This window comes from Doryrhamphus excisus, chromosome 4, assembly GCF_030265055.1.
Source record: "Doryrhamphus excisus isolate RoL2022-K1 chromosome 4, RoL_Dexc_1.0, whole genome shotgun sequence".
NCBI classification, from domain to species: domain Eukaryota; kingdom Metazoa; phylum Chordata; class Actinopteri; order Syngnathiformes; family Syngnathidae; genus Doryrhamphus; species Doryrhamphus excisus.
Genome location: NC_080469.1, coordinates 19,531,734 through 19,545,295, shown reverse-complemented (window position 1 = coordinate 19,545,295; position 13,562 = coordinate 19,531,734). Strand labels below are relative to the sequence as shown.

Sequence of the window (13,562 nt, the reverse complement as noted above, 5' to 3'; positions counted from 1 at the left end):
TTAACACTACAAATGAAAACACTGTCTATATAAGTATGCTAATGTTAACATGCTAAAACCTAACCAAAAACACTACATACGTTTATATCTTTGAAAAAACAAAAAAGATAACATGCTAATGTTAGCCTGTTAGCGATGCTAACAGATAAGCTATTAGCATGCTAAAACCGTGCATGGTAGTGCTTAGTCTATACGTTAATACCTATAAAAAATAGCCTTAATGCTAACATGCTTACAATGCTAACGCAGTTAGCATGCTAGCTTGTTCAACCGGGTTAACAAGGAAGCCTGTTGGTTCGTATGAGCACTGCTGCCACCGAGCTAGAATCTTGTGTCTAATATGCCCTGAAAAGTAATGTTAATGGTAATGGTTTAATTTCATTTGAACATGCATCAGATTACAATTGAGTGCATCCCATAATCAGTTCACAGTTCCACATGTCCAAAAGGAGTAGGAAGAAGCAAGCTTATTAAATCCTACCCCTCCATCTGGTACTTTTACAATCAGTAACTGTTACATTTGTTCACTTCCTGCTTTCCTAATATAGTTTAAGTTTTTTTTTTTTGTCACGTACGGAAGTACAAGGTGATATGACAATGCAATGACATAATGGGTACCATTATGCATTGTTGTGCATTGTTTGAGGGTCTTACTCAATCCATTCCATAGTTTGATTCCACATACTGAAATGCTATGGCTTTTTAACGTAGTCCTAGCATATAAGTGTTTCACATTTAGTTCTTCCCTGAGATCATATTTCTCCTCTCTTGTACAGAAGTATTGGATGACATTTTTAGGTAATTGGTTATTTTTAGCCTTATGCATTATTTTAGCTGTTTGAAGATGAACTATATCAGCAAGTTAAAGTATTTGTGATTTTAGAAATAAGGAGTTAGTATGTTCTCTGTAGGCGGCATTATGAATTATCCTTACTGACCTTTTTTGCAGTACATTTAGCGAGTGAAGATTGCTTTTATAGTTATTAGCCCATATTTCCACACAATAAGTAAGAGCAATAAAGTGTGTGGAGTGATTTCTGATTTCTGAAAAAGTGTCAAGAAAGGTGGATTAGCTTGAACAGATACAGAAAAACAGATAAGGTTCTTGTTTCTTGCTTCGGAACGTTCACGAATGCGACACGCTTGCAAAAGAAGGAAGTGATGAAATAGCAAACACAAAACACACAATAAACACACCCTCTGAGGTAAGAGGACTTTATTGGCTTTAAAGCAAAACTCCATTCCTGCTATGAGGAAGTGGCAAATAGGATCAGATACTACTTACGCTTGGCGGGAATATCCAGGATTGTTCTTTGATATGTGCCTGTGTAGACAGTGCTGTGAAAAAGTGTCCCCCCCGTCCTGATTTCTTAGTTTTTTGCATGTTTGTCATACTTCAATCTTTCAGATCGTCAAACAAATGTAAATATTAGGCAATGGCAACACAACTCAACACGTTGTTAAATTAAACTTTTTATTATTAAGGGAGGAAAAAAATGCATGCTTGCCGCCTAAAGCCCCCCCCCCCCAAGTGGTTGGGCCACCCTTAGCAATCAAGTTTGTGATAACTTGCAATGAGTCTCTTCCAGCTGTGGAGGAATTTAGCAGAATTGTTGTCATCTGGCCACATTGGAGGCCATAGGATCCAGGTCTGGACTTAGATTAGGCCGTATCTACATTTGGTTGGAGGTCACCAACAGATTGCCGGACATTCTCCTTCACCAGAATTCATGCTTCCATTTATCACAGCAAGTCTTCCAGGTCCTGAAGCAGCAAAACAGCCCAGACCATCACACTACCACCACCGTATTTTACCATGACGTTACTTTTACGTAGATGTAATGGGATACACACCTTTCCAAACGTTCAGACCACAGAGTATTCTCCCAAAGGTCTTGGCGATCATCAAGATGTTTTTTGAGGGCAAAATTAAGACGGGCTCTCGTGTTATTTTTGTTCAACAATGGCTTTGGTGGCAAATTCCATCAGGAAGATCGTCAGACCCGAGATGTGTTGTCCAGCTACGATTGACTTCCTGCTGCGTGTCATCATCAACCACCTCAATTACCGTATTGCCTCACCTCCTGCGTGTGTGCGGTGAAGGCGGGCCGGGGGAATTCCCTGCAGCGTCGGGTATAAAAGCACGTGGGTTTCAACATGCAGGCAGAACAGGAGAAAAGTGAGCTGAGATCTTTCTCTGACAAAGAACAACCTCCCTCGTAAAAATATGGACGCCGAGACAACAAGATGCGGCAAGCTGCCTGCCGGACTGGACCTGGAGATTTCCAGTCACCCCTTGACCATGAGGCGTGTGGTCAACCTGGTGGTCGCCATGGAGAGGTTCAAGGGCAAGCGCTCCCAGACTGTGCTGAGCACCGAATTCACGGAGGAGAACCTCCTCAACATCATGATGGAGGACATTGTTGAAGGTACGTCTTGCTGGCAGATGGTATCGATCGATCCATATATCGTATCGTATCAGAATCCATACTGCGTATCAAAGTGTCCTAAGTGTCATATCTAATATCACATTAATAGTACATTCATGTGTCTTATATTCAGGTCCATGCGGTAATTAAAGGTTGTATTGTTATAGTACGGGTATCATGTTGACCAGAATATAAGACACTATCCTCCAACCCCCCATGAACATCAGACCATTTTGTATCAAAAAATATTTTTGTCTTTTTTTTTTTTTTGAAAAACAGGCATTGTCTTATATTTTAGTCAATACACTAATTAATCTGATTTATATTTACAGTATATCACTCCTGTTTTTACATACGTACAGTAGCTATAACCCAATACGCATTATGGTTGTATTACAATAGTATGACTTGAATATAAGACTCAAAAAATTGATCATCTGATTGATCAAGTCTAGAGACGATGTTAACAAATCAAAAATGATTAATTAGTGTCTTTGGTTTTGTCTCTGATTTTTTTAAACAAAAGAAAAACAAGTCGTCTTATATTCGGGTCATTACGGTAATTCAGAAAGTTAGTCTTTGTCTTACTTAGATATCGTTCAGTACGTCGACTATCACATCGTTGTTGTATTAATACGGTATGGTTGCCGTGTTGGTCCCAAATATAAGTCGTTATTTCAAGTCTAGAAAAGATGGAAAATGAAAGCAAACAATTTTGCCTGTCTTTCTTTAACAAATTGGGATGGTACAGTCATCAATTTTATTGATACTTCACTTACTTTGATATTGCTGAATATATGGATTGTCAGATATTTGTAACATATTACGGTAATACTGTACTATCACAAGTTATTTCAGGCATTTTCCAAGTAAACAAAGCTCATCAAGTGTTTTGTAATGAGGAGGAAGTGGTTGCAAGTGCCGATTGGTGCTGATGTCTCCGTCCCAGCGGACACACCTGACGGTCTGCTTTGTCTTGTCCTCAGTGATAAACATGCCCGAGAGTCGTCCGGCTTCACAGGACCAGTTCAACCGGACAGGAGAGTACCAGTGCAGTGTGAGCGACACCCAGAAGAAGAGTTTGGTGCTGCTCCGTGACAGCATGGAGCTGCACGCCGTCATGCTGCAGGGAGGAAGCAGCCACCGCAAAGGTGCGCCCGCATGTCCACTGTCTCTAGTATCATTCATATTATAATAATTAATAATTTAATCATGAATATTAATCTTATTTTCTCACGCTAACAAATTAACTCAGAAACACGGTGCCACAATTGATATTTGGTGTACGTGTCCCAATGTGTTCTCTCTTGTCCTCGCAGTGCACCTGAACATGTCCACCTACGTGCACCCATCCCCCAACACGGAGGCCCGACCAGTGGCTCTGGGCATCAAGGGCACGGATCTCTACCTGTCCTGCCACCAGGATGGTGACAGGCCGACTCTGCACTTGGAGGTAAATCTACAGTTATTTCATTTATTATTATTATTCTCATTTATTTTTGGGGGGGAATGTTCTGACGATTAAACAATATCTTTCTCTTCTGCGCCACCCCTCAGTCGCTGGAGGACAGAAGCAGTCTGACGAGGATCGACTCAGAGAGCGAGATGGTGCGTTTCCTCTTCTATAAACGGGACTTGGGGGTGAGCAACAGCACCCTCATGTCAGCACACTTCCCCAACTGGTTCATCAGCACAGCAGAAGAGGACAACTTGCCGGTGGAAATGTGCCAGCGGACTGCCAACCGCTACATAAACTTCAACATCCAAAGGCAGAGTTAAAGACACAAACACGGTGCTCAAAGGTGCTTTTCACACTTAGAATTTGCTTTAACTGCTTTTAGAAGCGTTTACACCCCTCTTGGTCTGGTAAAAAAAATCAGAGTGTACCGAAATGCATCACTATCATCCACGTGAGATTGCTCTCTTCTCCAATTGGTCAGAAGGACGAGCGTAAACAGGTATCGGAGCAGGAGTGACTGAAACGACTTTGTTGTCGCTACTAATCAACAAAAAATGTTGCTTTTGGATAACTTGAATAGTTAGGTTTATATAGGTGGGATGTTTTAGAGAAAATCCCGAGAAATGTATCCTCCTTCACACGGTGAAAACGTGCTGCTTGAGCAAGAGTGTGATGACATGCTAACCGCTAACATGCTAACAGTATGGCGTTTACGATCTGAAGTTTCGTCAACATTTTCATTCAGCTTTTTTAGATGGTCTCGGACCAGTTGGTTTCGATTACCAAACAAGATAAACGTGAGCAAACGAAGCGAGATTTTGATGGAAGTGGACCAAAAGAGGTGAAAGCACCTCTGGATCAGGTTGTGGACTGCTCATTTGTAGCACGATGTGACAATACATGTTTTTCTATATATTTATATAATAATTTATATAAGTTATTTATTTATGTATTTAAAATCAATTTCAAAAGCACTTATTTAAAGCTCTGCGTTGTGACAATTGTTTTAATATTGTGTCAGCCATGTGTAATAAAACTGTGATTTGTGTGATTTCCTTTCGTTTTGTTTATTTAATGATCATCAACCCCCCCCCCCCCCCCCCACCACCACCACCACCACCACAACACCAACAAATATGGTACGAAAAAAGGCTGACTGGCTGCATTCCAATAGCAGGTTGAGTTGCCCTCGGGGGGAATCCTCGCCGCCAACACAAGTGTTGTTGAAAGCTGAAGTGAACTTGGTGAGATCTACCCTTTAGGGCTGAGGGAACGAGCGAGTGTTGGGTATTACCCACAATGCATCGCAGTCATGCGAGAAAAGACATCCATGGGGTAGCAGTAATGAACATCAAACATCGTTTCTTTGGGAGAAGCAGACGCGTAAAATGCATTCGTATAACGTCGGCAATGAAATCATACCAATTGCCTCGGGAAAGTCGACGAGGGCAAGACAAACTGCTATTGGGACGCAGCCGCTGTCTGTCGCTCGTAAGTAGGTTTCTTGCGCATGCGTAGACGTTGGCAAATTTGAAACTGTCCAACCAGAGAGTAAAGCTTCAAGACCCGGCACTTTCAAAACGACACTACAGCCCAATTGTTTTCAAGCTAGCTTAGCCGAAAGAAGACATTTTAAGCACCAAGATTGGTTAAAGCGTGGTAACTACATTAACAGAAAAATGGAAGACGAAGATCCCGCGGCTCCTATGAAGAGCAGAAAAGGTCTGTTTTTTCCGATTAATGTCAATAATGTTGGTTAAGTTTGCGCCAGATGCTAGCTAGGCAGTTAGCATTACTCCCTGCGCTAACACTTGTTATGCTAGCCCAGCCCCAACAAATAGTCTAGTAGTTTACGTAGCTTTTGCTGACAATATTAAACTTCTACCATGATGCTTTTGTGTGAATATATCTCCAACCTTAATTGACAAGTTGGCCAAGCTAGTGCAAATTGCAACCTCACAGTATCCCCAATGTTACCAACCTTCCATTTATTTGAACCATTGATGGGCAGTTTTCTGTATGTTGCCTTACGCAATTATTCTTTCAGGTTATACACCAGCATTTTCCTTTATAAATGTAAAAAAAAGGAAAATCCGAGCATGTAGGCCAGGAGGAGAAGAGTGCAGACTTACCCTGTACAGGACTTGAGATTGATGGAGCATTGTATTAAAATGAACTTAGCATAGCGCCCCACAGGCATCCAATGAAAAGAGCAGGATGTGGTTGTTAATGGCAGTGCCGGCATCATTTGTTTTGTTTTTTGTTTTGTTACAGAGCTGCGCAAGCAGAAGATGATGGAATACTTGACCATGAGAGGGAAGTCCAACTTGGTCGCACCCAAGTAAGACATCAAACATCTGCAGATGACCAATTTTGTTCTTTCGTTTAGTAAGAGCGCACCTCATGTTTTTTAAGCAAACGTTTGATGATACAAGTTGATGAGGGCATAACAATTATATGATTCAACGGGAAATAACTTTAGTACACTATATAGTAAGGGTCTAACACAGGGATGTCCAAACATTTTATTTTAAAACAGTTTATTTTGTGCATTAAAACTTATTTATTGAAGTTTTTTCAACAACCATCAGAACATGAACAGAAAAACTCCAACAGGGCAGACAGGTGATTCCGGTTCACATAGTGAAACATTTTTGCAATTTTATTTCAAAGTAATTGCAGTCAATATGTGCAACAAATAGGCTACACGCACAATGTATCACTATAGCATTTATATCCATTCATACAATATATTAATTAACCCTTAGATGCATAACTGGGTCAAAAATGACCCGGTCGGGTTGTTTTCTTGAAATATCTTTGTAATGAAAAATTGTTATTTCATATTCCAGGTATTCCTCAAAAATTCCTCCTTACCTTTTATACATTTTAAGAAATGTTTGTTTTTGTGTTACTACCCCAACCTTCCATAAGTGCATGCATTTTCTATGGAATCCAATAGGAACCTTTGATTCTTATCATTTTTGGCTGTCAGGAATAAATTAACTGTAGACCACGCAAACTGTATCAGAAGATTATTTTACACATCAAGTGCTAATACATGTAATGTAACAACAACATCTGGAATACTATAGCATTGGGATACTGTACAACAGTGCAAACAATGTGCGGAATGAACAAGCCAGGCGGAGGTTCACCAAATTATATACACATTACATATTGATCTATTGAAAACATTATGTTTCCTCATCCATGCCTTGGCTGCTAGATACACAGCTGAAATGGTCTTAAAGATGCTGGATGATGGAGAGGCAGCAACGGGGTTGGACTCTGAGTCTGAAATGTCTGATAACCCAGACTTTTGTCCAAGTGGCAGTGGCAGTCGTCCACCTGGAAATCCAACTGAACAGGATCAACCTGACTCAGAAGATTCCTCTTATGTGTCCTCTGACGAAGAAAGTGTCCAAATCATGTTCGACAGAATGAGTCGGAAGGTCTCTTACTGGAGCAAGTTACCTCCCACCCAGGGCAGAACAGAGAGCCCGAATATCCTCAGAAGTGGGTTGGGGCCTGCACAAGGGCTTAGCCCCACTGTCTCACCAAAAGATGCATGGGAACTCTTTATCGCTATCACTTTCAATACAAGAGGCGATGAAGTGCACAAAGGACGGAGAGTAGCAACAGCTAAAGGAAAAGAATGGAAAAAAGTCACCAAAGATGGAATCATGGCCTTCATTGGATTGGCCCTGCTTGCAGGAAGTTAGAAGAACTGGGATGTGTCTGCCCATGAGCTGCTGGGGCGTCCTCTACATAATCCCATGTACAAGGCCTCTGTGGCTGTTGGAAGATTTGAAGACATTCGCCGTACCCTGTGCTTCAATAAGAAGCTGATCTGAGCCTTCTTATTCGAAACAGACCACATGGCCTTCCGCTATGTATGGGACCTGTTCCTGGTCAGCTGCAAAAAGTGATTCATCCCCAGTGATTGTGTCACTGTGGACAGTGAAGAGTGACAGCATGTGCCATTCAGGGGTAGGTGCAAGTTTCATATTTCCAAGCAAGCCAGCCAAGTATGGCCTAAAGATCTTCTGGCTTTGTGATGCCCGCATCCCCAATGCAATAGATGGTATAGTTTACACTGGGAGACAACCATGGGGAGCAGTTCAGAAGAATCTGGGGAAAACATTGTCCAGCAGTTGTGTAGTAGATTGAGAAACACAGGTCGCAACATCAAGTGAGACAAGTGGAAACACACAATGGATCCTCACATTTTCCATTGTTGTACGGGATAATTTTATTTTTCAAAGATGTTAAAAAGTGAAAAATTAAGATGTTTCTAACATGAAATCATTCTTGTGTGGTCCTAAATATAATACTAAATATCATACAAGTGATTATTCCTAACCAAAATGCCAAAACTGGCTTAAAAACACATTGATTCTAATATGGGTCATTTTTGACCCACTTATGGAAGTGTGTAGGGTCCAGTCACTCATGCATCTAAGGGTTAACACTGTTTTTATGTAAAAAGAAAAAAAAAAAACTCAACTAATTTTCTGGCTCTTTGATTGGTTGTATGCATTTTACTCCTCAGGCCAAACCTCTGTAATGGTCCAGCCGGGAAGCCTGAGACTTGGCGGCCATCTACCCTCCAGGTGCTTGATATTGGTTAAAAAAATCGTAGCAAGTGTGGAAGTATGGCTCCTTGGGGGAATTACATGTTGTTCTTCTTTTTGCAGCTGCTCAAGGGCAAAGAAAATAAAACTACCACCATCAAATGCAGACAGAGAGACAAAAACACTCAACCTTTGGCTCCTCTCGCCAACCAAAAACCTTCCAGAAAAACATTCTTTGCTCCAAAGAAAGAGAGTCTACACAGCAACATCCGGACTGGCCCGCAGAAAGCCGGAGGTTTGCTTAGTCTCCGGTCAACGCTCACTGAAAAGCCATCTTCCACAGCGACGTCCAGCCTGTCCTCCAAGTCCGACCTGAAAGCAGACAGTCTTCCCACCAAGCAGACCAGAGTCAGGATGCTGCTTGCAGGGAAAGCATCATCCACTGTCCACCTTCCGCTTCTCAAGAACACCGGCAGCACATTGAGGCCTGCATCAAATACAGCCGGTTCCTTCCCGGTAAATACTTACCGGATGAGTCTGGGGCCCATGGTCAAAACAAGGACGGGTCTCATACCCGCAATGATCCCACCCAAAGTCACCAGGCCAATCCCGATTCGGACGGCCAATCCCAGCGCTGCTGCTCCGCAATGCCACGTCTCGTCTTCCCGCCCCGTCTCCCAAACCTCCTCCGCGGCTCAGGTGAAGAAAATCCCAGTCCGCCAGAGACCGACTGCCCCTTGTCGGGTCACCAACACGACCCAGGAGGCCAACGTGTCTCGCTCCAAAGCCATCCCCGTCAAACAGTCACAACTGTCTTCTCTTAAGCCGAAATCAACATTCACCACCTCCTCATCACGTACAGCACCACACAAACCACCCGGTCAGCCGGAACAGCGGCGGCCTGAGCCCCAGGCGAGGCAGACGAGCCAGCACTCCAAAGCTCACGGAGGAATGGCGGCGAGGGGGTGCGTTGCCAAGGTAACCGGCAGAGTGCCTCTAGCTGCGGCACAGGTGGCGAAACCCAAGACGGCAAACAAGGCGGCGGACGCCTCAATTAAGACCGGTCCAAAGAGACCAAACGTCAGCCAACTGAAGCCGCCTCCCGTTATGAAGGCGCCAAAGCCCCAAACTGTGGGAAAGAAGGTGACGGCTGAGCAAGAGGACAGAATGTAAGTACAGGAAGAACAATTCAAAGGTCACCTCTTAATAGTATATCCCAAACTTGGACATGCATTAGAGTAGTCCGTGTACAGCTTGTACTGCCGTACGGGTTTACTCTCCACTGAGAGTCCACACACAGCCATTATTGTCCAAATAGACTGCAGTGAAAGCACTCGTGCAGCCCCAGACCACGACGCTCCCACCGCCCCGTAGTTGTCTTGCTACTCCCTCGTGCTGTGAGTTGTGTTGACAACAGCTGTGTGTCGACCCACTTTTCAGCAACTCTATACGGCTCAAGCCAAAACCTTTAGTAAAAAGAAGTGGCTGATATCAATGTCAGAACACACAATTATTATTTGGCAGGTATTTTGAAAGTAGGTCCAGTTTTTTTCTGCATGTTTTTCACCTCCCAAGTTTGACTGCATGCGTTTCCAATGTGACCTGTGACGTCTAGGAGGAAACTGCAGGCGTGGCGGGAAGCCAAGGGTATTTCCTACAAGCGACCTCCCTTGCCAGTAAAGCCGCCGGCCAGGCGGGCTGCGGCCTTGCCTCGACCTTTCTGGGCCACGTTGAAGCTGGAGGACGACGCTCGCCGCGTTATCGCCGCCGTGGAAAGATCCCTGTCCGACTGCATTAAGCTGCTTGCCGAGGTACGCACGCAGATGTGGTGTTGCTTCTAAGAATCTCTCCCTCCCACTGATTCCTCCCACTTGCCCCAGTTGGCATGGGGACAAAACACGGTCCACAGCATTAGGACGTTCATTCATTCATTTTCTACCGCTTATCCTCACAAGGGTCGCGGGGGGTGCTGGAGCCTATCCCATCTGTCTTTGGGCGAGAGGTCAGGTACACCCTGGACTGGTGGCCAGCCAATCACAGGGCACATATAGACAAACAACCATTCACACTCACATTCATACCTATGGACAATTTGGAGTCGCCAATTAACCTAGCATGTTTTTGGAATGTGGGAGGAAACCGGAGTACCCGGAGAAAACCGCATTCACGGGGAGAACATGCAAACTCCACACAGAGATGGCCAAGGGTGGGATTGAACCCTGGTCTCCTCGCTGTGAGGTCTGCGAGCTAACCACTCGTCCGCCGTACAGCCCGCATTAGGACGTCATACCGATAAATCCAAAACATAAAAAACTGGGCATGTATGATTGTAACGCACAGTTCCACAACATCTTCTCTTGTCTGGGGGGAAACATTGTTGGCAGAACATGATTAGGTTCACCACCACACCAGAAATCACGCAAAACACCTTAAAGTCCCTCGGCCACGTTGGTGCTACTGTGGCGCTGTCAACGTAAACCATTTGTACCTTCCGGCTTGGTCCAAAAGTTACTTCTTTTTGGGAGATTATGTGAAATAATTGTGGAGATTGTGGGCCACAATGTGACCTTTATCCCTTGCTCTGCGCCCGCAGGGCTGCCAAGGCCAGCAGGTGAGGGAGGTCCTCTCCCGCCTGCCGCCCGTGTCCCAGAAGTTTGCCAAGTTCTGGATCTGTAAGGCCCGCCTGATGGAGCAGGAGGGCAACCTGGACGTCCTGCCCATGTTTGAGGAAGCCGTAAGCGTAGTGCTGGAGGTAAGGGGTCCCCTTCTGATGAAAACGGCATTGGTCGATGTCGCCGAGCACATTTTTGGGTTTCCTGCACTTGTCTTTGTTTCCCCCCTCCAGCCGGTGGACGAGCTGAGGACGGTGATGTTTGACATCCTGAAGAAGAAGGATGAGAGCCGAGGTAGGGGACATGCTTGGACCACTTTAATGTTACACAGGCTACAGTTCATGTTCCCTAACTCTGCACCTACTTGGCTTGGCCAGCCTGTCAAGGCGACGGCAGAGAAGGTTGCCAAACTCCAAACCAAGTGGAAAGCGATGCAGAGAGTAACGACGACACGGCGGTGACTCCCCCGAAACCGGTCAGAGCCCTCATCCATGGCGAGAAAGGATGCTCGTCTACCATCAAGTACAAGATCACAGCCACTCCGGGGTGAGTCCCATCTACTCAAAGGGGGCTTCTCAGTGTTGGCATAACCTATAATAAGGAAAATCAGGCCTCTAAATATTCATATGTATAAAATCCAGCATCAAGGCTCAACTTTCGATACTTTTGTGTGAAAAATAAGAGTACAAGATCAAATTCCATCCTCCTGCAGCCCCCCTTCAAGCCAGCAGAGGGAGCCCAAGCGAGTGAACGGCCAGAAGGTGCTCTTCTTCACGCCTGTGAGGCGCTCGGTGCGCATCGAGACGATGTCACTGCCATACCCGCCGTCCCTCCAGGAGCACGACCCCTGCGTGGCCTCCTACAGCGACCTGCTGGCCGCCCAAGAGGAGACGGAGGGCGCGGCGCAACAGATGGCCGGCGAAAGGAGCTCCACCGACGGCACGCCGATGTACGTCTTCAGGGAGAACGAGGCGCTCCAAGACAAAATATTTGTCCAGCTTTTGAGGGAGGAGGAGGCCTGACCACAACATTAGGTACACCCGCCCATGACATCAATGTAAGCGATGTGTGTTGATGGCAGCCATCCTCCAAACTGTTGGCAGTGGAGCGGCTGGGAGGATTTGTAAACAGCAAAACTGCTTTTATTCCAAATATGAAAAATGCCTCGGCAGTCGAAATCCTCGAATGATGCCACCGTTGCTTTTTCTTTGGCTTATTCCGACCATCGTAGTTGGGCAGCAGTGATGTCAAAGAGGTGGAACCAGAAACTTATACACACTGCTCAAGCCACAGCGATAAAAAATTCCCTTCGTTTTATGTCACTTCTCTTGTGGTCTTATGTACAGTTCTTACCTTTTCATGTTGCTTAAAATAGTTAATAAAAACTTTTATATTGGCCACTGGAGGGTTTTTGTTTCAGCTGTGGCGAAGGGGCAAAAAAATGTACCCACCATCTTGGCCAGTAGGGGGCGAGCTGGAGCTGCACCCCCTACGCAGGCCACCCTGATGCGGCCTCAGGTTGTCATTAGAAAAACAAAGTTGCAGCGGAAGACGGGTTGGGATTGGCGGAATACCCTGATGATCCGATGACCGGGATGATTGAGAATATCCTCAGGCACTTGGTGCTTGCATCACAAGCTTCCTGTGCTTCCTCTGCGGGACGTCATCCTGCACTGTATAAAAGGCTGTGGTCCCCCGCTCATCTCCACTCGTCCAGCTTCAGCCTCACCCAGGGTAAGTACGCCTCCATCCAAGATAAGATGTTGGATACGTTTGCTTATTTCAATACCGGATGCTTTTCCAAAGGTCATGTAAAGGTCAGCAGATGGTTTTGTTTGTTTCTTGGTGATTATTTACAACGTGATTCTTATTTCCACTTTTTGTATACTCCATTATTGCCTTCAACTTTTAGAGTGCATTGAACAGCTGGGATAGGCTCCGGCATGCCTGCGACCCCCATGAGGATAAACGGTACAGAAAATGGACAGATATTCTCATTTTAAAAAAATGAAATATTGCAACTATCCTAAAACTATTGTCCTTTATAATATGACTTTATGCTTATCCAGTTTTTTTATTCCAAAAATTCATTTGAGGCTCTCTCACTTTTTGGGTGACGGACATTTATGTTGGTGGTAATATGTAGAAATATTCCGATTTCTTTTTTTCTCCAAACCATATGACTTTATTTTGTTTCCAGTATAGCGGAACGTAATTCTTTTAAGATGACCGTTATTGCATTGAGATCAATGTCAAACAAACTGCTTGTCTATAGATTCCAGTGTTGGAAGTGTGTCGTGTCGTGTTCACACTGCATGCGCAGATTTGACGTCATGCAGCACCAAGACCCGCCCATCTTCATGAAGACACGAGACGGCAAATTCCTGACGTTCAAGAAGTCCCGCCGTGAATGCAAACCATGCCTCGCCGACATCCCGCACGGAGCCAGGGATGGTACGTCTCAAGGGCATCGGCCATTTGCACG

General features: G+C 44.8%; 2 protein-coding genes across 3 annotated transcripts; both read left to right on the top strand.

Annotated features, from left to right (window-relative positions):
- Positions 1 to 2,184: 2,184 nt before the first annotated feature.
- On the top strand, positions 2,185 to 4,928 carry il1b (interleukin 1, beta). The gene is made up of 4 exons (XM_058071912.1): positions 2,185 to 2,429; positions 3,416 to 3,580; positions 3,749 to 3,882; positions 3,987 to 4,928. The coding sequence occupies exons 1-4, from the start codon at positions 2,228 to 2,230 to the stop codon at positions 4,206 to 4,208; spliced, it is 723 nt and encodes a 240-aa protein (XP_057927895.1). The 5' UTR covers positions 2,185 to 2,227; the 3' UTR covers positions 4,209 to 4,928.
- A 439-nt stretch (positions 4,929 to 5,367) lies between these two features.
- ckap2l (cytoskeleton associated protein 2-like) lies at positions 5,368 to 12,471 on the top strand. Of its 2 annotated transcripts, XM_058071872.1 has the most exons (10): positions 5,368 to 5,610; positions 6,163 to 6,229; positions 8,444 to 8,504; positions 8,589 to 9,634; positions 10,081 to 10,276; positions 11,059 to 11,217; positions 11,311 to 11,371; positions 11,455 to 11,623; positions 11,790 to 11,838; positions 11,914 to 12,471. In XM_058071872.1, the coding sequence occupies exons 1-10, from the start codon at positions 5,568 to 5,570 to the stop codon at positions 12,097 to 12,099; spliced, it is 2,037 nt and encodes a 678-aa protein (XP_057927855.1). In that variant the 5' UTR covers positions 5,368 to 5,567; the 3' UTR covers positions 12,100 to 12,471. The 2 variants fall into 2 exon arrangements, with proteins under 2 accessions (XP_057927855.1, XP_057927854.1); XM_058071871.1 differs by having other exon boundaries at positions 5,376 to 5,610; positions 11,790 to 12,471.
- The last annotated feature ends 1,091 nt before the right edge of the window (positions 12,472 to 13,562 follow it).